The 27,698-nt window shown below is 43.2% G+C and overlaps 1 protein-coding gene across 1 annotated transcript; it reads left to right on the forward strand.

Moving 5' to 3' along the window:
• Window positions 1-253: 253 nt before the first annotated feature.
• LOC117462830 (phosphatase and actin regulator 1-like) lies at window positions 254-27,419 on the forward strand. Its single transcript, XM_034105167.2, has 10 exons — window positions 254-882; window positions 2,844-2,999; window positions 8,938-9,018; window positions 10,668-10,871; window positions 13,352-13,694; window positions 16,302-16,504; window positions 23,143-23,299; window positions 25,787-25,842; window positions 26,308-26,369; window positions 27,258-27,419. The coding sequence occupies exons 1-10, from the start codon at window positions 600-602 to the stop codon at window positions 27,417-27,419; spliced, it is 1,707 nt and encodes a 568-aa protein (XP_033961058.2). The 5' UTR covers window positions 254-599.
• Window positions 27,420-27,698: the final 279 nt, after the last annotated feature.

Raw genomic sequence — 27,698 nt, forward strand, 5'->3', positions numbered from 1 at the left:
TTTGGATAATTCTCTGAGTTTAATTTTATTAGAACAAAAGTACACTATATATTTTTTGGTAATTCCTGACCAAATGGTGGATATAGTTGTTTTTCAGTTTTTGTATGCAGAAAGGCTCCGGCATGTAATTTAACCTGCTAAAAAAGAATTTGAATCTTTTTATCAGTCGAGTAACTTTTACCTCTGTCCACTAGCCTATAAGAGGAAGGCATGGTGCAGCCAATCACAAACGCTCACTGCTTAGCTCCTCTAATCGTGGATTAGCTACAACCGACTGCAGTCTGCATCTCTGGGAGGGAGAGGTGGTCACTGCCATTCACTACTCAGCCTCTTTTTTTTATTATTAGCCCACTTGGATCTGGCAGCAGTGTTTTTTTTCTCAGCAGCAGCTGTAGCTACTTTTGCATTGCGCACCCAAGTAGGCCAGCTGCACATTACTGTGATCTCAGGTAAAGGTGTGGGGGATTCAGCAGGGAGAAGCGGCTGATTTGGGCTCGATGGAAGCTGCTTCTTTACACTAGGTCAGGTAGGACTAAATTAATGGCCCTTTAATTTAAATCCACACCGTCGTAATCAAAGCGCACTGGTCCGTTTTCGCCATGTTTAGGACGGTCCATTACCCGACGGTGGATCCTGCGCCCACCATCATGCACGGCACTTGGCTTACCACGGGGTGCCGAGAAACGCCCGTAGCGGTGCAGAAACCTAAGAAAAAAGCGTTTAGCCTGGTCAAAATAATGTCTCTCAGCAACAAGAAAGGGCACGGCCAGCATCCACACCACAACAACAATAACAACATGCCCTTTACGATCCACTGTCACATCGGGAAAGAGATAAAGCACATTTGCAGCAATTGCAGCCGCGGGAACGACACACAGGACGGTGAGTAGCTCTGGAGCCTTGTGTGGTTTCGCCCATAGTAGCCCTGCGGTACTGCCATCAAGCATGTAGCCTATTTTCCCTCAGTCTGGCGATGTCCATGCCTCTGATCTCCATCGTTCAATATGTGTTGCGCCTCCTTGTTATAATATTCTCTAGTTACTTGAGTGCATACATTTCTACTGTGAGTCACTATTGCTGTTGTTGAAGCTGCCTTTAACTGGATCAGAACTTATTAATGCTCTGAGTTCAATTTGTTGGTTTGCATGATAACATTTTCTGTATTTTGTGGTCTCCTTAAATCACAAGATAAATTATATCAATGTAGCTTTTCTAGCCTATTGATGCCATTAAAATGTCATGAAGCTGTTTACACAAGGCCATTTCCAGTTCAGTGTCATTACATCATCAATGATCCATCTTGGTATGCAAACAAGTGTTTTTAATTAAAAGCAGCCACATCAGTGTGTGTGGAGAATCTAGGCTATGTGCAACATGGTGAATGTGGGCTGGTGTGTGCCTGTTGTCATGAAATGATCACCTGATGTTAGGATGGTAAAGATATCTGTTATTGAAGTGAATAAAAGTGTGTCATCTTTGTGTCTGTCAGTACATAAAGATGGTTGGTACTTTGCAGTTGGAGGTTACTCTGCTTCTATTTTCTTCCTGTCTTTATCTAGCTTTTGGTCCCCTAATGAAGTCATTTGAAATCTCTACTGGTTTCAATTAGCATCGACTGTAGATCTATTTATAGGGTCGTGTGGTGACAGGATGGCTAAGATGGTTGCTTCTGAGGCTCCGGAGCATTTCATTGATGTTTCGTGGGACTGCATTACTGTCACATTATTTATCCTGCTGTCACATTTAGGAGGTGACTAGGCTGCAAAATGATATGTCCATGTTGGCAAACATTGTGATGTGATGTAATTATTGACAGCATGTCACGGGTGATTATCTGACGCAATGTAGTGCCACTGACAACTGATGCAACATGCTGTGCTGGAGGTCATCATGCATCCAGAAGTCAGTCTGTTGAAAACTAGGCCATTTCTGTTTCTGAATAAATTTTCCAATTTTTTTTTATGTGTCCATTCATTCTCCTCAAACCTGTCAAATGTATGTGAATGGTCAGCTTTCATTGTTTTACAACCTATTGTTGCTCTCCAATGCCTGAAATGTTGACGTCTGGCAATGCAGGACTATGATATCATTGCAAATTAGGCTGTATATCAGAAAATAAAAGCAGACATGATGGATTACCAAAGCAAGTATCACATCTCTTGAATATTCATTGTATACAGTGAGGAATTGAAGGGCTGCCTAGAAAGCAAAGTCATTAAATAATATTTATATATCTGAAACATTTGTATGATTCTGTGAGTGCTGTTTATAAAGAAGACTATATTTAAATGTGTGTGTTATATCGGATTTGAGTTTGAAAACCTCTTTCCTCCCTTGTGTTTGGTTAGTGTTTTTTTTGTAGTCCTCGATTGCACCATTTTGCAAATGTAACATGCATTCATTTTCTCATTTAGTAGTCCGTGTTAAAATAAAATACTTAACATTCCTGGCCTAGGATATGCAACAGTATTTCGAAGTCTAACGGGCTGGGCCTTGTGAATATTTGATGAGGAGTTGAAAGATTTCCACTTAATGAGGTGCTTATCAGACTGTTGGTGTGTCTTGGCAAGCTAATGACAGCCACTCAATGTGAACTGTTTCGACTGGGAGCGTATCCTGCCTAATACTATCTGGTGTGCAGGTTTGTTTATACTCTCTCAACCTCATCCAGATAGAAGAATTCAGCAGGCTACTTGGCACAGATTTGTAATGCTTGGTTCTTTGTGAGCAAAATTGTCTGCTGCATTCACTTCTAGCTCGCCTGCATTACTACTGGAATATCACCTCCTCTGCATTCTCACCTAAACTATACCCTGTTTTTATTTTTTTGAATTCCCTTACAGCCGAGGAAGTAGAGAGGCTGGCAGCCATGCGTTCTGAGTCTGGCACCCACACTCCACCCATCCGTCGTCGGAGCAAATTTGCTACTCTGGGACGCCTCCTCAAGCCCTGGAAATGGAGAAAGAAGAAGAGTGACAAGTTCAAGCAGACATCTGCTGGTACGTGACTTTTTTTCCTCAATACTATGTTAATATAAGCACAAAAACAGTTGCCAGGTTCACCATAAACAACCATATTGTGTTCTACCCTGTCTGGTAATGGGAAGATTATTCAGTGTATATTCTTTAACAAAAAGTATTAGGTTTCAGTCTCCAGGGTTATTTAAAAAGCATCAAATTGATTCAGCAAAAGTGCAGCGTTGGGGTTTCGTGTTGTTAGTTCTCTTTGGAGTTCCTTTTATCTTACAGGCCAGTATTGTCAGGGGTAAGTGAAGGACATGCTCTGTTCAGATGTGCCTGTAGTTATTTTCCTTGGCTGCAACATCATGAATATTAACCTCAGCCAGGTAGACACACTGAGGCCCTTAGTCAGACTGCAGGGTGGAAGCAAACTCTTGCTTGTCTAGAATATGAGCAACTGTACAGACTTGTATCCAGGCCTACCTGGAAAAAAATGCTTTGATTAAGTAATATTAAATTGGCATATTTCAGGTGTTAATTTCCTGGATGAATCAGTCTCACAAGCACTATAAATGTATTTGACTTTTTGGTAGGTATTACCTTTCAGCAAGGATTTGACTGTTCCTGTTCCCAACATGTTTGGCTGTAGTCTGTTCCTGTTCTGTACATGATTCGCCTGGCTATATTTTCTCTTGAAAATGTGTTTTTAGCGAAACCCCAAAAATACATTACAAAATATGTATTTGCTTTAGAGGCTTGACTTTCCTATTTTGCTGTATTTTAGTAGTGTCTACTCATGAAACAATCATGTAGATATGTTCTGTTCATTGGTCCACTGAGCCACTGTCTATTATAACAGCATCTCCCCTGTTGCAGTGGAGGACAACAATGAAGATCTGAGCAAACAAAAAGGCCTTTTTTCTCCTACAATGTTGTTAATGCACAGTGGAGTTGAGCTCTCTTCATAACTTTTGTCTTCCACTTGTTTTGTATGCATAAAACGGCTGTCTCCACATCATTATTTTTCTACCGTAGTTTGATTAAAGCGTTTTTGATTTCAGCATGATGGTGGATTATAACCCACCAGTATATCTCACTGGAGCGACTAAGTGGAATTTCAGTTTTTTTTTTTTTTAAAGCTTAGGCGAAGTGCATTGTTGAAAGAAGCCCCAATGCTCAGGCAGGTTATTTAGTCGCTGTGACGCCAAAACATCTGCGCACACACTGTCACTTCAATTTCAGCAAGAAGTATTGACCTGACTCTCAAAGCCCCAAACAAGGGAAATGTGATCTGCACCCCTGAAGGCGGCAGTGGAAGTATAGAAGTCACAGAAGAGTGAGCCAGTGCAGTAAATTTAAATGACAGGAGGTGGTGCAGGGATTTTTAAACTGCAGCCGTCAACACATAATACATGTGGATTTCAACCTGCAGGAATAATTGCTGTCAAATAAACAATGTCTCAAATATCTACAACTGTGTAACCTGAAAGGGGTCACTAGTAGTGATGGACCTGCTTTAATGACAGACGTTTACTATTTCCAAGGAACATTTATTAAATTAAGGCTATTGAGTCCATTTTTACAAAACATATTTAAAAACTCTGTCTTTTTTATTTTATTATATTTACAGTATTTTCAATATCTAGGATAATATGTGCTGGTGCACATGATCATGTTCACCTTCTCAAATGTTAAACGCGCGCTGTGTTTTCTGCCAAAGTGTGTATATATATATATATATATATATATATATATATATATATATATATTCCATCCAGGGAACGGCACTGATTCCACTGGTGCATGAATAGCTCACTCAACAGAGTGGAGTGGATTCAGAGCAGTTAGGTTATCTAAATACATCTTAAATCAGATTTTTAAAAAAAAAAAAAAAGGTCAAACTGGATTTGGATAAAATACTTTGGTTGACCATTAGCCCCTTTTTATTTTATTTATGTTTTTTAAATGGAGGAAGCACACTCTGCCTCTTTGCATCTGCCATCATTTAATTCGTCAACAATAAAATTATGATCCTATTCATTTAGTTGACATAAGAAAAATGAGGACTCATTATTATTATTATCACCTATACTTACTGTACCAATACTTTCAGCCTTGTTCTACATGGGGAAAATGTACTTTATGCAAGTGAGCACTCTACATGTATCTCATTAAAGACAAAGTGCACTGAATAGTCAATATCAATGTCACGTCTGTCGCCCTATACTGTTGATTACGTTTCCTGTGTCAGTGGGTAGCAGAGCAGCCACTGGGCATGCAGATGTTGTCGCTGATAATTGGACACTGAGCACAGTAGAGGATTATGAATGTGTTGTGATATTAAGCAGATGAAGGCTAGCTCTGGGAGCCTGTACTCTTCACCTCAGGAAGGAAGGAAGGAAGGAAGGAAGGAAGGAGGGCCTGACAGTGAGAAGTCTTATCATGCTGTCTTATCATGCGGTCTTATCATGCTCACTAGATACTCACATCTAGTTTGTATCACAGAGATTTCACTGGGCAGAGATTCATCAAAAGAACATACATGAGGTAGTGGGATGTTATCTTCATTTTGTATTCCTGATCCAATTAGTAAGTATTTCCACATGAACATACCACATATCACAATGTTTGCTGTTGTGTTGGCATATTTAAAAAAGGAAATCTTACTACTACTATATCTACTGCATGAAGAGGAAAATGCCACAATGCTGTATACTTTTTATAAATAATGGTTGCATTAAGCCAGCATCAAGTTCCTGAAGTGTTGACCTTAAATAAGCTTCTCATTGATAAAATACTTCATGAAAGTTTTTATACAGTTTTTGTCAGGCTGAGGCTGAGCGAATTGCTTCAGTAAAAGCCTTCACTTTGAGCTACTGCGCCTCAGGGTTGGTAGGATGTGTTCTGACTATCTGGGTCACTTCGCCGTGGAATATTTTGTTCTCTTAAAACTAAGAGAAGTGTTCTCAGATCAATATGGCTGTACTCGGATATGCCAGTTTCATTTAATATGCTGTCAGCTGAGGCTCCCGGATGAACTTCTAATCTTCTCATCTTGGTACAGATTGAGTGGCTGTTGGACAGCACTTGGGCCACGGTCGACTGTCCAACATGGAACTTGGTTGATGTTCAATCGACAGTTTCTACTTTTTTGTACTTGCAGTTTGCTGCCCACTTCAATTAGTCGACCTCGTCTGTATAAAAAAACAAATTACAAGTTCACAGTGGATTCGAGTCCCCTGACAATCCTATTCATGATCAGATTCACACTAATATTCTGACTATCTGTTGCAAGTTTCCACACTGAATTTCTTTTTTTGTTATTGCTCTCACAGGACCTTCATGATGAAATGAACATGAAATTCCACTTATTGCACACTATTAATGGATTCATAAAATATTAAACAATATGTTTTTAACAAAAGCAGCCAGTGTTTTAACGCCAGACTCGACCAACTGAGGTGTCCATTTGAACAATTTCTTCTATCTTTTGTTTTATGAGCACACGAAAGCTGTCCATCTGAAGACTCATCCTTAAAAAGGCTTTTGAGTTAATGACATTATGTAACTGTGCACATCCAATCACAGAGCAGTTATGTCATAAAGCTTTGAGTAATTACTTTTTATTTTGGATAAAACAGCACTATAATCCCTGAACATATCACAGCACCGCCGGTCAAGCATCAACCTCTAGCCTCGGGTTTCCCACACTGGCAAAGAGTCGATGCTGATGTTTTTAAACAGATTTGTCATTTTGATTGGATCTGTCACCCAAAAAATGGTTATTGATTTGTTTCTTTTTTTTTGTAACCCATAGCATAGGTGTTAAAGTATTTATTGAAGCTGAATTCATGCAAGATCTTTTGTTCTGGAATAAAGTGTTATTGAAGGATTTAATTGGAATGAAGAGGCTGAACATAGTATTGTATAACATTTGCTTTTTGTTTTTAATGATGCACATCCTGTATAAAGTCTCACTAGTATAATATTGAGACTTCTATTAAAAAGCACAGTTGTTGCTTCTTATTGTAATAGAACAGTGGGATGAAAACCCAGTGCCAGGTGCAGAGAAGCTTGTTATAAACTTTCAGAGTACTACAAGGTTTACTTTTGTCATTAGCCAAGTACTGCTTGACAGGCAAACATTATTAATAGAAGCCATTCCACTTTCTGAACTGTTGTACCTTTTTTAATGAAGTTTGAGAATGCACAGTTACAAAGAAGTGAACTGTGTGTTGCCTCTGGTGCTTTGTGGAAAACATTCTAGTTGCTTTCACTCCGTTAGAAATATTCCTCTATTTTGTGTCACCTTCTCGTTAGTACATTTATGTATTTATGTTTTATCACTTTGACCTGACCTAATGTTACATTTGCTGCATCTGGGTGAAAGAAATCCCTTTTTTTTTTAGATGGACCGGTCAGCATTAGCATCACAAGTAGAAACTATAAATGGCACATTTTCCTTTCATTTCACACTTTTCAATTTCACACTTTTCAATTTCACACTTTTCAATTTAACACGTCCTAAGGCTCCAGTGGAGAGCATTCTCTGTATTGGTAATATTTTGGTCACGTATTCTGCTTTAAAATGCTTGCTCTGCTGCTTAACTAATTTATTGCTTGGAGCTGATCTCAAATGGGCTTCTCTTCAAAAACTTTTGAAGTATTGAGTGATATTGAACATCTGGTATCCTTGAGGAATTCATAATGGAGCATACTGTTTGGTGCTAACTCCCTCTGCTAGGGTATTTTTGAACACTGAGGATCCTAATTTCTGCCCAGCAGTTCTGCCTCTCTGACATTTGTTTGATTCTGATTTGTGTTTGTTAATTTTGGAGTCTCAGCAGTTGTTTTAATCCACTGTGTTGTGACTGAGGGCAAGGCAAAGAGAGGTCAATCTGTCAGTCTTTTCATGAATCCACTCTGAGGATGTATTAGCATGCAACACACCACCCTCTGATCGAGCTTGGCCAAGACTTCTGTGTCATGTAAAGCCCGCATGGCACAATCTATGATCTTTCTTTTTAAGCAGGAGCTACAGACGCCTGCAGGGAGATTCCTGCACAGTGTGCTCGAGTGTTGTTGCTGATCCCCGCTTCACATCCTTAATTAGTTTTTATGCAGGGGTAGAATCTGAATTAGCTAACATAATTTGTAACCGCTTTTGTCCACCTATTGATAGAAGATGTTAAGTGCCTCAACTTTTGAAGCCTAAAAATAGAAGCAAAAGCTATTATCTTGTGCATAATGAATTACAATGAGAAGTGGTGTAGGAATTTCTCCTCCAACCTTTATCTCTTTTCGAAATCATAGTCAATTAAGGTTTTTTTAGCTGAAAGTGGACAGAAGAGTAACAGATTATCTTGACACCAAGTTCCAGGATTTGTTCTCCGATTAAATTGCTTGGAATCTTTTTATATTATAAAAGATTGCAAGATGTATCACTACACATCCATGTACAGCAAGACCAATACTCTTAGTGATGCAGTATTAAAATGCATTTACCTAAAGGATACATTTGGTGGTAGTGCATATTATCTTTTGCCTTATTGTTAAATCACATAACAAAACCCATAAATGAATTGATCCTCCTATCCCCTGTGTAACCAAAGCCTGATAGACCTTTCTATCAACATCTATAGTTTGCCAAAAACGATACAAAAAACATACCCCCTTCCTTATTTTGCTGCCATAAATATTCCGGAGCCCACCACAGGTATATTATTCCACAGTGGAAAAACAGTCCCAAGAAAACAGTCCCCCTACTAACTTGAATAATGTATACTTAGATCTACAGTACTATTTTTAAATATAAAACTATACATTTGGGAACTCTTTAACACGTGTATGTCTTTAGAAGGAACAAAAGGATTGTGCCTGAGACTAATGCATGGTTACATTTGCTCTTTTCATTTAGTGTTTGATGGTTTGACTAATATGAAAAACATGAAAACATAATCATCCTTTTTCTCCACAGCTTTGGAAAGGAAGATGTCAATGCGACAGAGCAGAGATGAGTTGATCAAGAGAGGAGTGCTGAAAGAGATCTTTGAAAAAGGTGAGCGGATATTATACGGTTACAGTTTTATGCAACCGAGCTCCAAACTCTTAGTTTTAAGTGGGCACTGCAAAAATGGTCATCAGTTGTTCATCTTCTCATTAATCAGTAGTCTCTGAAGTGGTCTTTTCAGAATTTGGATGGGGCATTGAGATATAATCTTTCATTATAGACATTTTGTTGGATTTCATAAACTCTTTGATCTTGATTAGATGTGACACTTCATATGTGCATATAGCTGCAGAGTTTATTTGAGCCTGACAGCGGGGTGCTCCATGCCTCAGGACATAACAAATAAAGTTACTTCTGCTGAGAACGCACATTGACTCTAAACTCACAAAGGGAAAAGAGAAAATTAGGACGTTTGGGGCCTTTTTTCATATTTTACTGTTTCAATTATTTTCTTTTTAATTAAAAGAAATCTAATGTATATTTTCAAACTCAATAAATACAATTATAAAAGTTAACTTAATATTTATGAAATGCTTGTCTACTTGGCTCATGTGTGCCGTAAGTTTACAGAAACTGTCTTGCTCAGTTCCTACAAAAAAACCGAAACTGAATATTTTCCTCCCCTATTTTTGCAAAATGACTGCCTCTCCTTACGATGCCCAGTGACAATCTAGTTTCCATAATGAAAAAGCTTGTGTTCATAGCTTGATAAATGAGCAGTGGTTATTTGTATGCATGCAAAGCAAACGGTTACTCTATCTATGAAAGCAGTTACAGTTACAGTTAGCTCTGACATACCTTTGATGTATATAGATATACCACACATTTCACTTTGTTTTAAAAATGTCACTTTGGTGCGCTCGAAATGGATCCAAGGGCAAAAATATAATTATAATAAAATAGATCTCCCGTTGGCAGAATTGTGTCAACCTTTCATGTGATTGGCTGCTGGATTGTAATCGGCTTTAACTGGTTGCTGTCTTTGTCTGGCACTCGTTGTTCCTGGATTAAATGTGGCACACGTCAGCCAAACACTATCACTAGCCTAGTTTAGAGCTAAATGTTGCAGAGTCTGCCTGCTCAATGGCTGGATTTGAAGATACTTTCAAACTTTTCCTCATAAGAATGTTTAAAAAAACGATGGCCTTCTGCAGGTCTTTCTGTTTGAAAGCTGGTTACAAGAATGACTTGTGACTTGAATTTGAGATAATGCATTAGTAAAAAGGGCAAAAACTCCCTTGGAAAGCTTTCTGAATGTCTAGAGTCTTGCCTGTCTCCCCAAATCATACAGAAGTTAGCATTCTCATGGTTTTTGTTTGAAAGGCTGTTGAGTCAAGATTTAGGAACGGGATAGACTGCTCTGAATTCAAATGCATTGTTTGTCAGAAAATGTAAGCGCCATCGTGAATTGCATTGTCAGCCTTAAAATGTGATCATGCAAAAAACATCAAATGGCTCAGTGCTGTAAGGAATTAAAAAGAAAAAGTTCTGTCAAACTTCTTGGCTCTTCTTTTGTCTGCTGTGTGTCGATAAAAAGCTCATGGGTTGTTAAACAGTCATAGCTTTCTGAACCCACTCCTCATTGTCTCAACACTCACCACTCTAAGTTCATTTTTAAACTTTGTTTGAACAGACTTCTCTCTGTCTTAGTTGTGATGTTTTCACTGCTCGTCACACTTTCCCTTTGTTGTGTTTAGCAACCGTTGAGTTCCGATCCTCGATGGACGGTGGAATCTGCACTCAGGAGTCCTCAATTAAGTCATCCATGGTTCTACCCTCCAACAAATCTTTCACCTACTCGAATGACCATCAGGATAAACCCGCCAAGCCGCCGCTGTACCACAAAAAGCCTCCTGCTCTCCCTCCAAAGCCTTTCTCTAGAATCCCGAAACATAGCACAGGTCAGTATTCTTACTTGATTTCCCTTCTAGTATTTGTTGCACCCGACTTGAAGTATTACCAGTGCCGGCCCTAGACTTTTGGGGGCCCTAAGCGAGTTTTGGCTTGGGGGTCCCCCTCACTCGCGTTCTCACCACACACAACACAGAACCAACTTTTGTCTTATGATATTAGCATAAGCACACATATTGTATAAATAAGCATGTAAACGCTGTGGACCTAACGTCCTTTAGGGGGGTCCTCACCTCCTCTAGGGGGTCCGGGAGCATGCTCCCCACCTCCTCTAGGGGGTCCGGGGGCATGCTCCCCAGGGAAGATTTTTTTTTTTTAAATAATGAAGTTAAAAGCATCAATCTGGTACACTTTGAGAGCAAAATTAAGAGATCTATGGATACATCTCTCAACACCCATTTGAAACTGAACTGTAAACAGATTTTTCTTTATGGATATTTTACAAATCACTTAAACTGTATTCTTGTTTTGTCATATAGTATTTCATAACTGTTTTTCATTTATCCTCTCTGGCTGTCCATCTCATAATGTTCACATAGAAACTAGCTGTCAATAGGAATATCATTCAGAAGAATTATAATTTCTTCACAAAAAGAGGTTGCACATTTAAATTCAGGTGTTGTTATGGCAACGTCAGTGGCCAAACAGCCACATTTACTGCTGCAAATACGTTCAAACATGCTGTCAGCACGTAAAGCAGTGGCATGCCACCATTTCAGCTGACTTTTTCTCATAAATACTGTCACATAACATCCATATATTTCAGTGCTAGGTTGATGCTTAGCTAAGCTAACGATGAAACACTTTAACTGACAGGACTCAGGATCAACTGTGTATTGTAAGGTAGCTTCTAGCTTCATGTTGAACAGTAAGTCAACATTTCCCAGAGAGCTTTCTTTGAAATCACCAGATAATGCTAAAAAACATTACATTTAGATTGTATGACAAAGTGTTTATTTAATATATCTGGCTAGCTATAGCTACTTGCTAACGGTTTAGCTTACCCCCGCGATTCAAAGTAACGTCAACGTAGCTGTAAGTTATGCTTTGCTTACATGTTCGCATAACTTGGAAGTTTACTGACATTTACATACCTTGTTTACCTGGCTCAAGTGGTGGCTCTGGGGTTGTTGTGTGAGCCACCACTTGAGAATTGTCGTCTTTTTTAAGAAAATGTTTTCTTATGTCCATCTTCAAAAACTCTGAGTCCGACTGACAGTTTATTTTAAACATTGTCACAGCTCACAGGATAGGTACCTGTGAGCCAATAAGACAGATATTTATTTCCATTCAACTCTCTGGTTGGTCTGGTGTCTTGCCTCTGTTGCATTCACTGAACACAGGAAATTACAATCCTGCCGTCCTCTCTTGTGTCATGATGAGGTTCAGGTAAAAATGTATTATATTATTGACTCAATAATATAATACATGACTTTGAGAGTAGGCAATCTAGGCATATTAACACAATTAATTAAAAATACTTATCACAGCGACGGTGTACTGAGATTTTTTTTTGTTGCTAGGGGGCCCCTTCGTGGCTACGGGGCCCTAAGCGGCCGCTTATGTCGCTTAATGGGTCGGGCCGGCTCTGATATTACTATATTATTGTTCTTGTTTTGACAAATGAGCCCCGCCTTCTGTTGCTTCCAACCCTACCTGCGTTGCCACACATGGAGCACAGGATTATAGTAGTCTCATTCAATTCCCCTGTGGTCAGGTCAGATGGGCTGTCTCTGTCATTGCCAAACTGTCAGTCAGAGTGAAGTAGCATTACCCTGGCCTAATTCCTGCTGTTCTGCCCTGAAGTCTAAGCCATGTCTGATTGACCATGAGCTCTGTTTAGCTCTCTGCAACAACAAAGTGTAGTGAAAGCCATATAATACCAGTTAACCCAGTATAAAAGTTAAAGGTCCCCTATTATACTGTTGTTCATCAATATATTATAGGTCTTAGATATATACAAAACATGTCTCTGAAGTGGCTCGAAACACCAAACAGATCATTGTAGCATCCCATAACCCCCTCTGTTTTCAGCCCTGTTTCCAAAGTGCTGATTCTCTGTCTGTTACTTTAGATGAAAATAAGGAGCCCCTCCCTTCTGAGAGATATTTGGTTAAAAAGAACACAATGGTGCTCTAGGGGGAGATTCAGATGATAAGGTGGTGGTGGTGGGGGGGGGGGGGGTTACCTTGGTTGGTGATTGGCTAATGGTTGCACTAGCCAAAAAATCGTTATGACATCATTATGTGGCCAAAATCTGATCAGCTCATTTTCAGACAGGTTTATAAGGTATATAAATGGATCATGACCAAAAGAGAGAGAATCTTTTTTCCTGAAACGTTCAGAATCTCTTCACACAGAGGGGACACATGTTGATGTATAAAAGACATGGAAAAGTGGATTTTGCATAATAGGTGACTTTATAATTAATGATTCTGTCCGCCCTGATATTTTTTTTTTGTCTTTATAGATTCTTGCCAGCCAATGAAGTTGACTTGTATGCGTGGGGGAAAGCACTCTCCACCCCTGCCTCCAAAGAAAGTGATGATATGTGTGCCTCAAGGGGGGATGGACTCCAACTCCCCGTCTCCGTCGCCCAATCCCCTCTGCTCTATGTCCCAAAAGTGCGGCCCCCCCCAGGGCATGCCCCACCACCACGGGCCCTTGCTGCCCTCTCAGCTGGCGGCTCTCTCCAGTCTTCATCAGAGCCGGGGTCACCCGTTTCGGCTTCAGTACGGCAGCTTGCACGCACCCAGCCGGATCATCGAGGAGCTCAATAAAACCCTGGCACTCTCCATGCAGAGGTTTGAAAGGTTAGTAGACAGCAGTGCTCAGGACATTACATCTGATTGTGCTCCAGGAGGGAGGGATTATGGATCAGCATCTATTTGTGTATCAATCTGTACCTCCTTGATAACGTCTGGTTTGAAGTTTGACAAAACTCTGTTTAATAACTGCTAGAATCCACTTCAAGACAATGGTACTTGCGTACCATGCTGCGAATGGATCTGGCCCTTCCTACATCCAGGACATGGTTAAACCGTACACCCCAGCACGTGCACTCCGCTCTGCATCAACCAAACGGCTCGCTGCACCCTCGCTGCGAAGGGGACCCAAGTTCCCATCAGCAAAAACACGTGGGTTTGCTATCCTGGCTCCAAAATGGTGGAATGAGCTCCCCATTGGACATCAGGACAGCAGATAGCTTACACACCTTCTGGCGCAGACTGAAAACTCATCTCTTTCGACTCCACTTCGAGCGATAGAACTATTAACAAAGCACTTATATACTAATAAAGGGCTAGCTTATCTAAAGCCAGTTGAGTAGCACTTGAAATGTTTTTGCTCTATGAAGCCTGATGTACTTATATGATTCTGTTTTCTTCAAGGTTGTATTTTGTTGGTCGAACGCACTTATTGTACGTCGCTTTGGATAAAAGCGTCAGCTAAATGCAATGTAATGTAATACATGCAATGTTTCATGCTGGAATTTCAAATGTACTCCAAATGGAAGTAGCTTCCTACTGATTGGCCATAGGGGTGCCGCTCACAACACTTTTCGTTTTTTATAAATAATAATTGTCCTTCACTTGATTAAGACTGTGGATAATTAATCTCTTCTTTAGCAAAAGCTGTCACCAAAGCAGCACTAATCAGACTAATTACTGAAAAAACATTATAATTAGCCTGAGTGTCCTGTTTATTTGGTTTATTTTTGTGTCGACTTGGCCGCTACTCTCAAATACATCCTGGTGTTATTGAGGTCGCGTCCTGCAATGTAGAGCTGGTGTACTGGCCTCACAGGGCAGTTTGGCCTATTTTTGAAGTAAATGTGTGTATGTGTGGGCACCGGCTCATGGAGTAGGCGTCCCTCCAGCAGTGGGCCTGACATAACATGACCAGCTGCTCTTTACAAAACTGCATTTCTTCTTGTTTGGAGAAAGGGACATGGTAGCGGATTGGACATGATGTAATCTTTTACATTAGGATTGATTTTTCTCCAAAGCCATCTCGGCAGGGATAAGGAAGTAATGGTCTCGACATTGCTCACAATTAGTCTGAAAGCTAGAAAATGTTTTACGTAAAAATGGCTACTTCATAAGTAGCTCCAACTAGATTTCGCCTTATCAATCTGTCAAATATGCAACCTGTTAGCACTTGATGGCTCCTGCATGTTTATTTCTGTCAGTCTTGTTTTGAATTATACAAGTTGTATAATCAGTTTTCTGTGTAGTTCGGGGGATTGCATGGCATTGCGTAGGACTGCAGAGAATTGTACTTGGTCTGTATTCAGGCTCTTTGTACTCCAGTTTCATTCAGATGGGGTTATACATATCTTCTCTCTATATACTTGGATTAAAAACCCACTAAGCTATCATGGACCAGAAGCCCTTTTATTGTTTTAAAGGTCCCATGTCATGGCCATTTCCACTGATCATAATTCCATTGTTGTGGTCTACTAGAATAGATTTATACTGTGCAATTTTCCAAACTCACATTGGTTTCGCATACAGCATCTCTGTAAAGTATGTGTATTCACTCTCTCCACTAAACGGCTCGTTGCAGCTCTTGCCCCCCCCTCCCTGTGAGCCCAGTGTGCTCCGATTGGTCGGGACGTTGTGAATCGCGCTGAGCTCCGTGGAGGTGTGGTTTCCTTGTTTAGCGATACACAGCGAAACACAGCCAAACTCACCCTGAGCACACACAAAGTCACAGCCGAAGTAAAAACAATAAGTGTGGCTTGATATTGAGTAAGAAAAAGGTTGATAAACGCTGTGAGAATGGGTCTGCAGAGAGAATTTCGCCGCGATCCCAACTGTCTGTTATCAGCCTGCAGCCAGGGAGGAGAGATCAGCAGAGCTGCATGCACTGAGTGTATGAGGAAGTCCGTGGATTGGTCAATTTGGACCAATCAGCGGGGGCTTAACGTAACGGCTCCGCCGATTGGTCCATTTCGTTCCGGGGACGACATGACATCATGATGTCCCCGGAAGAATCAAATGGACAGTGACGTATCTCCAACGAGGCGTTTTGGGGAGGTATTTTTTGTTTTAGAGTTTTACTCCCTACATGGTGTACTTTGAGGGTTTTGACTCTGCAGACCGTTTACATGCATAAAAACCTTCATAACACACAAGGGGACAGGCAATAACCGGAAAAGCATGACATGTCACCTTTAAATCACTTTGTTTCCCGGATTGAGAAGGTTTGTGAGGGATATTGTTTCAATAATGCTATATATCACAAACCATATTGTAAAAAAGACAACCTAGAGCTAAGCTTGATGTAGGACGCTTCATTTTCCTGCACTGTTGAGGGGATGGGCAGGTTCATCCTAATGGCAGGGCCAAATGTCATGGTCATAAGTTTGATCCATTATTTGAACGCCCATAAACACCACCTCCCTTTCTCTCCACCAGCTCTGCATTGCACGGCGTTGGTCATTGTGTTCCCCTGGACCGGAGAGAAGTGCCGTCTGTGATCATCGACTACGAGGATGATAAGGAGAACATGCCCAACGAGTGTGACTATGAAGATCTGCCTAGCATGTATAAGGACGAGGACGATGAGGAGGATGATGATGATGAGGATGACGACGAAGATGACGACACAATATTTACAAGTGAGGGGCATCAAGAGTGTTTTATGTTAAATGTAATTGCGTTCATGAGTTCATAGCAAAACACTTCAGATATAAAGAGGGTCATTAAATCTGACTGACTCAGTATTGATTTATTTATGGTAAGGATAGCTCGTGTTTACATATAAGATGCCATATTTGCCTGAATAATCCTGATGGACAGTACTGCTAGCTTCACCTCAAGGCTTCTGGATCTCAGATGTTTGACCTTCAAAGGAGAGCCAACATATAAGGTTCACAGAAGTGTATCCTGCTGTCCCACATTGAAACACTTTCAACCTCTCAGCAAAACTATAGGTTACTTACGTAACCCCAGTTCTAACAGTAACATGAAGTGAGATGTCTCACTATGGATGCGCCTCAATGCGGAGCAAACAGAAGCATCAATCTCATTACGCCAATCCTGATTGGCTGGTGATCTTGACGTCAGCGTCAGGGAATCCACCCCTATAAGTAGCTTGCGCTACGTCGCATGCGTCATTCAAAATAAGCACCTCTTCTCGCTTCACCATAGCAAGGAGGGCCGTCTGGTGAGACATCTCACTTCATGTTACTCTGAAACTGGGGTTACGTAAGTAACCTATAGTTCTCATTCATAACACTCCGTTCGATGTCTCACTATGGGATATTGTAGCTCCCGTATTGCCAGGCGAGCTTATCTCGAAATTCACCAAACCAACCAGAATTTAACAGGTAGAGCTCTGACTCAACAAGGTGCCCAGCACTGCTCGGGCCACACTAGGAGCAGAGACGTCTAGCCTGTAAAAGTGGACAAAAGTGAGCGGCGAGGACCAGCTCGCTGCTGCACAAATGTCTTGGATGGAAACACCCTTGAACAAAGCCCAGGATGTAGCCAGACCACGAGTCGAATGAGCCCGCAGACCCGAAGGTGCTTGCAAACCCTGACTCGTATAGGCCAAAGCAATTGCCTCCACAATCCAGTGGGAGAGTCATTGCTTAGGCTTGCCCTTCTGAGGGTTAGCCCAGGACACAAAGAGTTGGTCATTATGACGAAACTCTTTTGATCTGTCCATATATGTGCGTAAAGCACGGACTGGACACAGCAAATCCGGCTGCTGTTCCCCGGAGGAACACAGCGGCGGAGGAAATGCCTCAATGTCAATTGGGGTACACGAACCAACCACCTTAGGTATAAAGGCAGGGTTGGGCTTCAACAACACTCTCGTTTGCCCTGGGACAAACTGAGTGCATGAGGGATGTACAGACAGTGCATGAATGTCACTGACTCGCTTGGCGGATGCCAGGGCCAGTAACAGCACTGTCTTGAGTGACAAGTGCTTCATGTCAGCTTCTTCAAGGGATTCAAATGGGGTTAGAGTGAGCCCACCTAAAACCACTGCCAAGTCCCATAAGGGCACCAGCGACCTGGAGACAGGGAGGAGCCTGCGAGCCCCTTTCATAAAACGGCAGACCAAAGGATGTTTGCTAGCCGTCTTACCCTCAAAGCCCACATGGCATGCAGCAATAGCAGCCAGGTACACTTTGATCGTAGAGAAAGCTCTGTGTTTATCGATCAAGTCCTGTAGAAATGATAAAATCACCCCGACAGGACATTGAAAAGAGATGTCCTTTTTGAAGGCACCACTCCTCAAACACCCTCCACTTACAGTCATAGAGAGACCTGGTGGAGGAAGCTCTCGCACTCTGAATAGTGTTTATCACCTTCCGAGGGAGTCCCACTGTATTCAGATTGTACCACTCACGGGCCAGGCCCATAGTGCCAAGCGCTCTGGGTGTGGGTGAAACATCGCCCCCCCCGCCTGAGACAGTATGTCCCTGCGTAGTGGGAGCTGCCATGGCAGCTGATATATCTCCGCCAGCCAGTACATTGGCCAGTGCAGAGCTATCAGAATAAGTGTGTGGCGTTGTTCCCTCACTCTGGCCAGAGTTGGGGGTATCAGAGCCAGGGGTGGGAACGCGTACAGAAGGCCCGGAGGCCAAATGTGCGCGAGCGCGTCCTCGCCTAACGGTGCGTTTAAATCGCGCATCGAAAAGAACAGCTGACATTGAGCATTTTCTTTTGATGCGAACAGATCTACAGCGGCTCTACCATAACGCACCCACAGCTGACTCACAATCCTTGGATGTAGAGTCCAGTCTGCGTATAGTGGTGCACCTCTAGACAGTAGATACGCCCAGAGGTTCATCACTCCTGGTACGTGCGTCGCTCTCAGAGAGAGGAGACGTCTGCCGCTCCATAAGATCAGTTTGCGTGCCAGCATGTGTAACTGGAGAGAACGCAAACCCCCTTGGCGGTTTATATACGATATATATTGTGGTCGTATTGTCTGTCCTCACGAGGACATGGTGTCCTCTGAGAAAAGGCAGAAAGCGTTTTAGGGTGAGGAACACCGCTAAAAGCTCCAGGTAATTTATGTGCGCCCGCCGGAGGTCTCTGCTCCAGAGACACCTCACCGGGCGACCTTCATAAATACCTCCCCAGCCTATCAGACATGCGTCCGTGGTGACCACCTTCCGTGAAAGGACAGCACCCATAGGCACGCCTCGTACTAGAAAAGTCGGGGGAGCCAGTAGCGCAGTGCCATTACGCATTTCACAGTAACCATTACTCGGCGCGCAGGGTTTAGTTTTAGAGCGGCTACCCAGCGCTGAAACTCCCTCATGTGTAAGCGTCCCAGTCGTACGACCAGGATGGCTGACGCCATGAGCCCCAGTAACCGCAGGCATGATCTGAAGAGAACATGTTTGCGCAGCTGGAAATGAGCGAGACCAGCTCTGAAAGCTTTCACTCTTTCCGCTGACAGGCGGGCTGTAAACGGCACCTTGTTCAGGCGTAAACCCAGGAAGAGTATAGTCTGTGCGGGGCACAACATGCTCTTCTCTGTGTTTATCATGAAACCCAGGTTGAGCAGGTGCTTTACGAGGGCATTTGTCTGCGTAATAGCCTCCTGCTCCGACTGTGCGTGAAGCAGCCAGTCGTCTAGGTAGGTCGCCAGGCGAATACCCTGTTGTCTTAACGGGGCTATCGCGGCTTCCGTACATCGTACAAACACTCTTGGACTGAGAGACAGACCGAAGGGAAGTACTCTGTATTCGTAACAGATCCCCTGAAATGCGAACCTCAGATATTTCCTGTGTGGAAATACGCATCTTTCAGGTCGACTGATGTAAACCAGTCGTTTTGTCGCACGAGACGCAGCAGAGATGTGTGAGTGAGCATTCTGAATTTGTATCTTTTTAGATATTTGTTCAGAACCCTCAAATCTAGTATTGGCCGAATCCCGTTTGGGAACGAGGAAATACTTGGAATAAAAGCCACTCTGCTCGGCGGGTACTATAGATATAGCCCTCTTTTCTAGAAGTGAGAGGATCTCTCTCGCTAGAATATGGGCTGACTCTCCCCGGGCTTGTGAATACAGAATGCCCGAGAAGCGAGGGGGGGGGTGACAGCGAATTGGAGTCTGTAGCCCCGTGTTACTGTCTTGAAAACCCAAGCAGATGTTGTGAGCATTTTCCACTGCATGCTCCTTAGAGCCAGCGGAGATGTCACGTCTCTTACCCACTGAGTCTCTATTTGTTGTGTTATGGGGCCCTCTAGTGTCTGAACACGGTGGTACCCCATTTCGACAATCCCCACCGACACTGCGCATGCGCGTGACGGTGGTGCCTTCACAGACCCATCTATTATCCGCCTTTTGAGAGAGGCTGTAGCTGCTCTCAGATGGGGAACAGTTGACGGACTGTTTATTGTTTTTATTGTTTTTCTTTTCATTTTTTTGAGCTGCGCCCTTGGCCTGAAGCCTGGATGCGTCAGCGGAAAATGGTTTATGTGAGAAACAACAATATTGTGACATGTGTTTTTGCGGACTTGAGGATGGTGTTGAGGCATCTCTCGAGGCGGCGGAAACACATCTAGAGCTGGGGAACCGTGGACTTCCAGCTCTGTCACAGAGGGGAGAAGGGGGGGGGGGGGGGCGCTGTCAGGCTGCCCGCTTCTTCCTCGACTGCTAGCCGAAATTCTGGGTTGGCTGCGCCTGGGCTGCAGCCGGAACCGGAGATTTTCTAGGCCAACTCGCCCTCGTCTCCTGCCTGGGCTGGGGACTCGGGCGGGCTGCGACCTCTGCTGTTCTGGTACTTTGAACCGAGCAGGGTTTGAGGTAGCTTGGGCGAAGGACTGCCGCTGTGAAGGCAGCGGCTGGACCCTTCGATGGAGACAGAGGTGGAGGGCCTCGTCCTCCTTCTTTTTCGACTCGCATTTCCTCTGCATGGAGGCGAGAGCAGAGCCGAAAATCCCCTCGGGAACGATGGGAATGTCTAGCATATCCTCCTTTTCCCGGTCTGGGAGGTGGGTGAGGTTGGGCCATCTAGCTCTTTCCTGCACCACCATGATCCCCATTGCCTTGCCCGTGGCCTGGACGGCGCAGCGTTGAACACGGAGACAAATGTCTGTGATCGCGGCCATCTCGTCCAGAACGGCCGGTCCAGGATTGCTTGACAGATCCTCTCAGAGCTCCGCTTGGTATGCGGTTAGCAGCGAGGAAACGTTCAAAGCCCTGGCGGACAACGCTGCGGCTCTGTAGGACCATTCAGTCATGGTCGACTGGAATCGGTCCGCCTTCGCTGGCAGCGTGGGGTTCCTGCTTGGTGACGGGACCAGCCTCGATAGGAGGTGGGCTGCCACCAGCGGATCCATAGGCGGTATGCGGAGCAGGCCGAGCCTCTCCATACCGTCACAGTCTAGGGAGGAGGCACCCTGGATTGGGGCCTTGTTGCTAAAGGGCCGGTCTCTCCACGAGACCGACACCTCATCCAACATCTCCGGGAAGACCGGGAGGAGTTGCCTCTTTGTCCTCGTTGCTTGGGGAAAATGTTTCCCCTCGTAACGGGACCTGGAGGTCTCCTTGGCCATTTCGGGCCACGGGATGTCTAGTCTGGACGCGGCACGCTGACACACGGCCTGCAGGTTCATGCTCAGACAGGGCGAAGCTGGTGTGCTATCGCCCGGGAGAGCAGCCATCGCTCCCGGCTTTGCAGCCTGAGCCGATGACACGAAGATATCGTCTTCTTGCACATCCGAATCAGACAGGAGGAACTCAGAGTCATCCTCTTCGTCTTCCATATAATCCAATTCCAGGACATCCTCCGCGGGCGAAACCATGGTGAGGTCCAGCCGGGAGCCCCAGCTTGGTAAAGCGTGGGGCTCCGTTATCGCATCTCTTGCCGCCACCGGGTCCCAGCCTGACACGGCGCGGGACTCCTGTTCCGCAGCTGCCGCTGTTGATGAGCCCCAGACCGACACAGTGCGGGGCTCAATCTTTGCGGCGGACGCCCCCACGTCTTGATTGCCAGCCGGCAAATCAGCAGACATGAGGGGGTCCTGTCCCAACAAGCTAGCTTGGCGTGCTAACCGTCGGCGGAGGCGCTTTACGGTGAAGCGGGCACAATGCCCGCACGAGCCGGGGTTGTCAATAGCCTCTTGGGCGTGTTCCCGCCCGAGGCAGGACGAGCAGACCTGGTGTGAGTCTTTGCCTGATATTTTCAACCCGCAGCCGCAGAGCCGAGCCTCCGAGTTCCTGACTCCTCTGGTGTGAGGGAGAGAGGCGTCCATCTTGTTCGCCGCGTGGCGTGGAGAGGACCCGCTCGTAACAGGGACGTTGTCGAGAAAAAAAATTCTTCCAACCAGTCCTTAATCCGGAGAAAAAAAGGACGGTGTAGATTTTTTTCTCAAAGAATATGAACTGGTGTGTTAATATTCTTTAATCTTTTCCTCCTCTGTGAGAGAAAAAGAAAAAACGTCCTTGCTACCATGGTGTCGGTAGTGAGGGAAAGCAAGCTAGCAACAGGTGTGTTGTTAGCTTGAAAAAATCAAAACCTTACCTTAATTTCCGAGGAAAGAAACGGCAAGGTCGATTGTAATACTAACTGGTGTGTTAGCATTAACAGTCTTCTTGCGAAGCAGAAGAGTAGCCGGCGAGCGCCCGTCGACCAAAAGTTAGCTTTGGGTTCAGTCTGTGGACTGTTAAGCTAGCCCGGCTACCATCGAGATGTGCTCTGAAGTGAGAAGAGGTGTTTGAATGACGCATGCGACGTAGCGCAAGCTACTTATAGGGGGTGGATTCCCTGATGCTGACGTCAAGATCACCAGCCAATCAGGATTGGCGTAATGAGATTGATGCTTCTGTTTGCCCCGTGATGAGGCGCATCCCATAGTGAGACATCGAACGGAGTGTTATGAATGAGAACCACTGAAGTGTGCAAGCTGTAACCTTGTTTTAACATGGGAGCATGTTGGAGTTTTTAAAGGTTGCGATCGGCCATGTGTGAGGGATTTGTTTAATATGCCAAACCATGACTTAAATGGGTATTGGGAATATGAGTTACACTTAAAGTTACAGGACACTTTGGAAAGTAATATTCTAATCAAACATTTCTTGTATTATACAAAGCATCTGAAAGTACCCATGAAATAATCAGTCATATCCACATACTGTAGTTTAGACCACGCTCAGAGTGGAGCAGTATTCTATATTTGTAGTCTTTGCAAACGTTTTACAAAATGTAGAGAAACAGCACAATGATGAAAGCAGGAAGAGAGCAGTTTGGTTAATGCTTTACTCTTGTTTAACCATGGTGTTTAGGTTCCCTGGCTCAGAAGGTGCTAAGGAAAGACTCTTTGGCCATCAAGCTGAGTAACCGTCCTTCAAAAAGAGAGCTTGAGGAGAAAAACATCCTGCCCATGCAGACAGACGAGGAAAGACTAGAGTCTAGGCAGCAGATAGGCACCAAACTCAAAAGGTGAGTGCACAGATGCATCTTTAAACATGTACACAAACATGCCTAATTCATGTGTCAGGTATTTTCGGTGACACCTGATTGATGTTCCTGTAGCAAACTCAACGATTATTTCTAGAAAAAGCACTGACACTACTCAACCAAACGGAGCATTTTGTCTTTCTCTGTGCCATCGATGGCCCAATATCCTGGCTGTTGGAACTGTGCCTTTTTTCTTTTGAAATGCTTTTATATCCTTTCATTATTTCCCTTCCCAACATTCGATAAGGATAAATGCTTTATCTTGTTAAAATGAGGCTCTGAAAATGGAGCTGACCTAATTTCAGCACTACATCACCCCCCCTCTCTTTTTTCTTCTTGTCATCTCTCTTGCTCGCTCTCACTCTCTCTACTAATCTTTATCTTCCTGACTGACTACCTCCCTCGCTAACTGAATCACCACGGTGATGCATGTGCCAAACTATCTCCACCCGACTCCTCCACACAGCAGCACCACGCAAGCCACTTCGTACCAGCAGTTTACACACACACACACTAGCCTGCTGCAGTGCGTACAGATCACAGGATTTTGTATACATATGTTGAGATCATAAATCTAGTAATTGAACAGATCAAACAACATAATGTTTTTCCCAAATGGATCGCACGGCTCATTTGATTACACTCTGCTCTTTGAACACTTGCCTCTCTGAATGTAATGTGTCGAGAAAGGAAAAGACCGCCAAGTGCTTGGGTAAAAAATGAAAGCCGGATAGTATAATAAGATATGAAATGTGGGAAATATTGTCGCAAGTGAGGGATGGCGTATTATCTAAAGACATTGGCACAACTCTCTATTCCCCACTGTGATTGGAACACAGTGCTTGTTCCCAGAAGGCTTGCCTGCTTAGTGGTCCTGTTCCCAAAAAGCTCAGTCAGTGTCCTTTGCACCGTGTCATCTGATGCACAATCCCTAATTCCATGCTTTTTGCTAACGGCATTGTGTCCTGTAATGTTGTTGCTTGTGCCAGACCACTCAGAATTGATTATGATAATGCTATTCTGGGACGCTCTGACCTCAACTTATTTGTATTGTAATTCAAGAATTGCAAGTATTATCCTTGAGAAAGTGAACTAGTGCGTTTTTAGCTAATAGACGGTGGTTACTTTTATAGGTTCTTTATGTAATAATTAGTTTGTCTGTTAATGGATGGATTTTGACATTTGAGAAATATTTTCATTGGCTTTCTTTCTGAGACTTTGATGACGAGATGGATTTGGCTGTCGTCAGATAAATGTGAAGCTACACCCGGGAGAGGCTTAGCTTAGCATAAATACTTATATATATATAATATAATGTTTACACTAGCTGCCTATTTGCTGGTGTGAGGCTGAGATAATTCTCCGACCATTCAGAGTGGCAGAAAGCTCTAAACAGAGATGTGAGTGTTTTGACTTTTCCCGAAGATGAGACAAGTCGGTCTGAGCACAGAGACTGTTGAGCATACAGTAGCTTGCGGGCCGAGCAGTTTCTGATCGCTGTCAGATCATGAACGATAAGGAGAGAAACATCGATCCAGTGTCTAGCGTTATGTCTGCTCCCGCAGGGTCCTGACACAGTGCTATAATAAGAGTCCCCAGTTGAGAGCACTTGGAGCGACCTTCCAGAAATTGCTTTTGGATATCTTAGTTATTCCCCTCACTTATCAAATGAAAATTGGAGATAGTCTGTGCAAAATGTATCTCTTCTGATGTTGCTAAAACAGTCGGACAGAGTCTGGCCCTTTTGCCCCTGTATCGTTGTCTGTGTAGATGTGTTTAGTAACTTTATTTTGTCTGTCTTTAGTGTAAAATACCTTTTTAAGTTGTCCAGTGTCATAGAGCCTTATTCGACAAGAGCTGAGTCTTCAGGAATAGCTGGCATTTACCAGTGTTTTTCCTCCCTGCATTAACCACTGCATTATCATGCAGTTATTCCGTTGGAAAAGAGGGATTTGGGATCAGAGCCGACTACATTTTTGGGAAGTGCACCTGTCAAGCTGCCGTGAGGCAAGAGCTTAAAAAAAGATGCAAATCTTTCAACTAAGAGAAAAACAACATTGAACTCTGTTGCTCATAAATAAGTTGTACTGTAAGTCAACTTTGAGGTAATGTTTATTTTATTCAGTTTGGGACTAGCACATTGCATTTTACTCTAAAGCCTAGGCTTGACAGTTGGAGAAGCCCTCATTTAGTGAGGCAAAATGTGAATAAGATAACCTTACGAGGAGCTGCTGTCAAATTGAATACAGGACGAAATGGAGGGAAGAAAGAAATTAAGTGAGCAGCTTCCTCTGAACTACACGGAAGAAGAACCAATGAAGTGTCTGCAAATATATTCTTTTGACAGTTGATGATTACATGATATTTAGTGTAAAGCAGGTTCATTTGCATCTCATATTGATTTAATTTTGACCCTCTGACCTCTTGCCTGTGAATATGTGCTGACCATTAATATATGTCTCTAACCAGGCGCTTGAGTCAAAGACCCACAGCGGATGAGCTGGAGCAGAGGAACATCCTCAAACGTGAGTGTCTTAATATATCTCTAAGCTGCTGAAGTCACTTCATAACTGTGAACAGTTTTACGAAAAAGGCCAAAATGTGCAAATTAGCTGACGTTGAATTCACTTCAACACCTGGATACATTTACGGAAGATCTAAAAACTTAGTGTGATCTGAATCTTTCCCTTGTAAAATAAAGATGTTTACTCTTCAATAGGTTAATCACTTGATCAGAAACATGGAACAAAAAGCCTTGGGACAACTTAAGAAGAACAAAGCAATCATTCTCCCCGGTTACCCATTCCTAATAGCATTAAACAGCCAATGATGGAAACTATTTTAGGCTTTAGGAAATTATCCAATTTAGTTTGAATCTAATGAGCAACATTATGCAAATGTTGTGTTAGTTTCTCTTTCAGTCATTTCTAAATATTTCTTATACAGTCTACCGTTTGCAGAATAACCTTCATCCCCTCATGTTTTTGCAGCTCGCAATGAGCAAGAGGAAATCGAGGAGAAAAGGGAGATAAAACGAAGGCTGACACGAAAGGTGAGTCTAAAATAGCTCCAAAGGTGCAAAGCCACATTTGATGTTTAAGCTTCTGGGGGGGGTAAATTGTGGGCCAGGATAAACAAACACTTTGGCCGTGACTCATGTGTAGCGAGAAGTAAGAATCTAGTCCGTTGGAGCCCCAGCACCGAGCGCTCGGGCCTCCCCTGGAGACGCTGACGTCCTTGTAGTCCTTGGCCCTTCAGCATGTTGGCTGCCAAATCTTTGGACCCCACAGGGAGGTGTTGAGCATGTTCCCATCACTTTAAATTAGATTATAGCACTTTCTGCTCACCTGCAGACATGCTGCTCAAAACAAAAATCTAACAGCTGTCGGAGGACTTTATTGTGTGCATCAGTCAATGATGCTGTGTTAAACAAAATATGTTTTATGCAAAACGCCCAGCCCTGTACTGTACATCTAACTAAATATGAATCTTTAGAACATAAAGCATTTATAGTATGTAAACCAATTTATGAACTTAAATACATTACCAACTTTTGTTTTTAGGACCTAAATACATTATTAGTATTGTCTGAACAAAACGGAATTTTGGAGGCCTTAGTTAAAATATAAATCTGACAATATATCAATTATTTCTAACCTAACTAGACAATATGGCACTTTGATGGGCATATATTGGTCAATTTGTCTGCTTTGATGTCAGATTAGCGTATTTATGATGACATCCTAAATACCTCTGCAGTATGATATAACTCCTCCTACGATACATTTGCTTAAGGAATACTGGATGGGCAAGTCTTCTTTTGTAATCTTTCTATAAGGATTTAAATGCAAATTCTGTGAAGCTGCCTACCGGGACAGTGAATAGAATTACTCTACCTAGTTTTATTTTTGTCCAACTTTTTTTTCTACTCTCTTTCCAGCTAAGCCAAAGGCCCACTGTCGAGGAGTTAAGACAGGCCAAAATCCTCATCCGATTCAGTGACTACGTGGACGTGTCCGTTGCCCAGGACTACGACAGGCGGGCAGATAAACCCTGGACCCGGCTCACAGCAGCTGACAAGGCCAGTATCACATACACTTAGTAAAATAGAGATAATCTTTGAATAATCTAAAAATCCCTTCTTGCCTGCTTTCAAATGTCTTCAATCATGCTACCCTTCCCCCCCCCCCCCCCCCCCCCGTGCCTCTTATGACGCAACCCGTAATGCAGGAGAGAAATAATGTTAGCAGGATGTGTTCCTGTGCTTTTGTTACGGCCAGTTCCACCTCAGCTGTTTGTTTTTCCTTTGTGAGTAAACACCCTGGAGCACTCCTGCTGCACACTTCCCACCTGCCCCTGCGTCTGACTTTTAATGAGCGAC

This window comes from Pseudochaenichthys georgianus, chromosome 17 (genome assembly GCF_902827115.2).
Source record: "Pseudochaenichthys georgianus chromosome 17, fPseGeo1.2, whole genome shotgun sequence".
NCBI classification, from domain to species: domain Eukaryota; kingdom Metazoa; phylum Chordata; class Actinopteri; order Perciformes; family Channichthyidae; genus Pseudochaenichthys; species Pseudochaenichthys georgianus.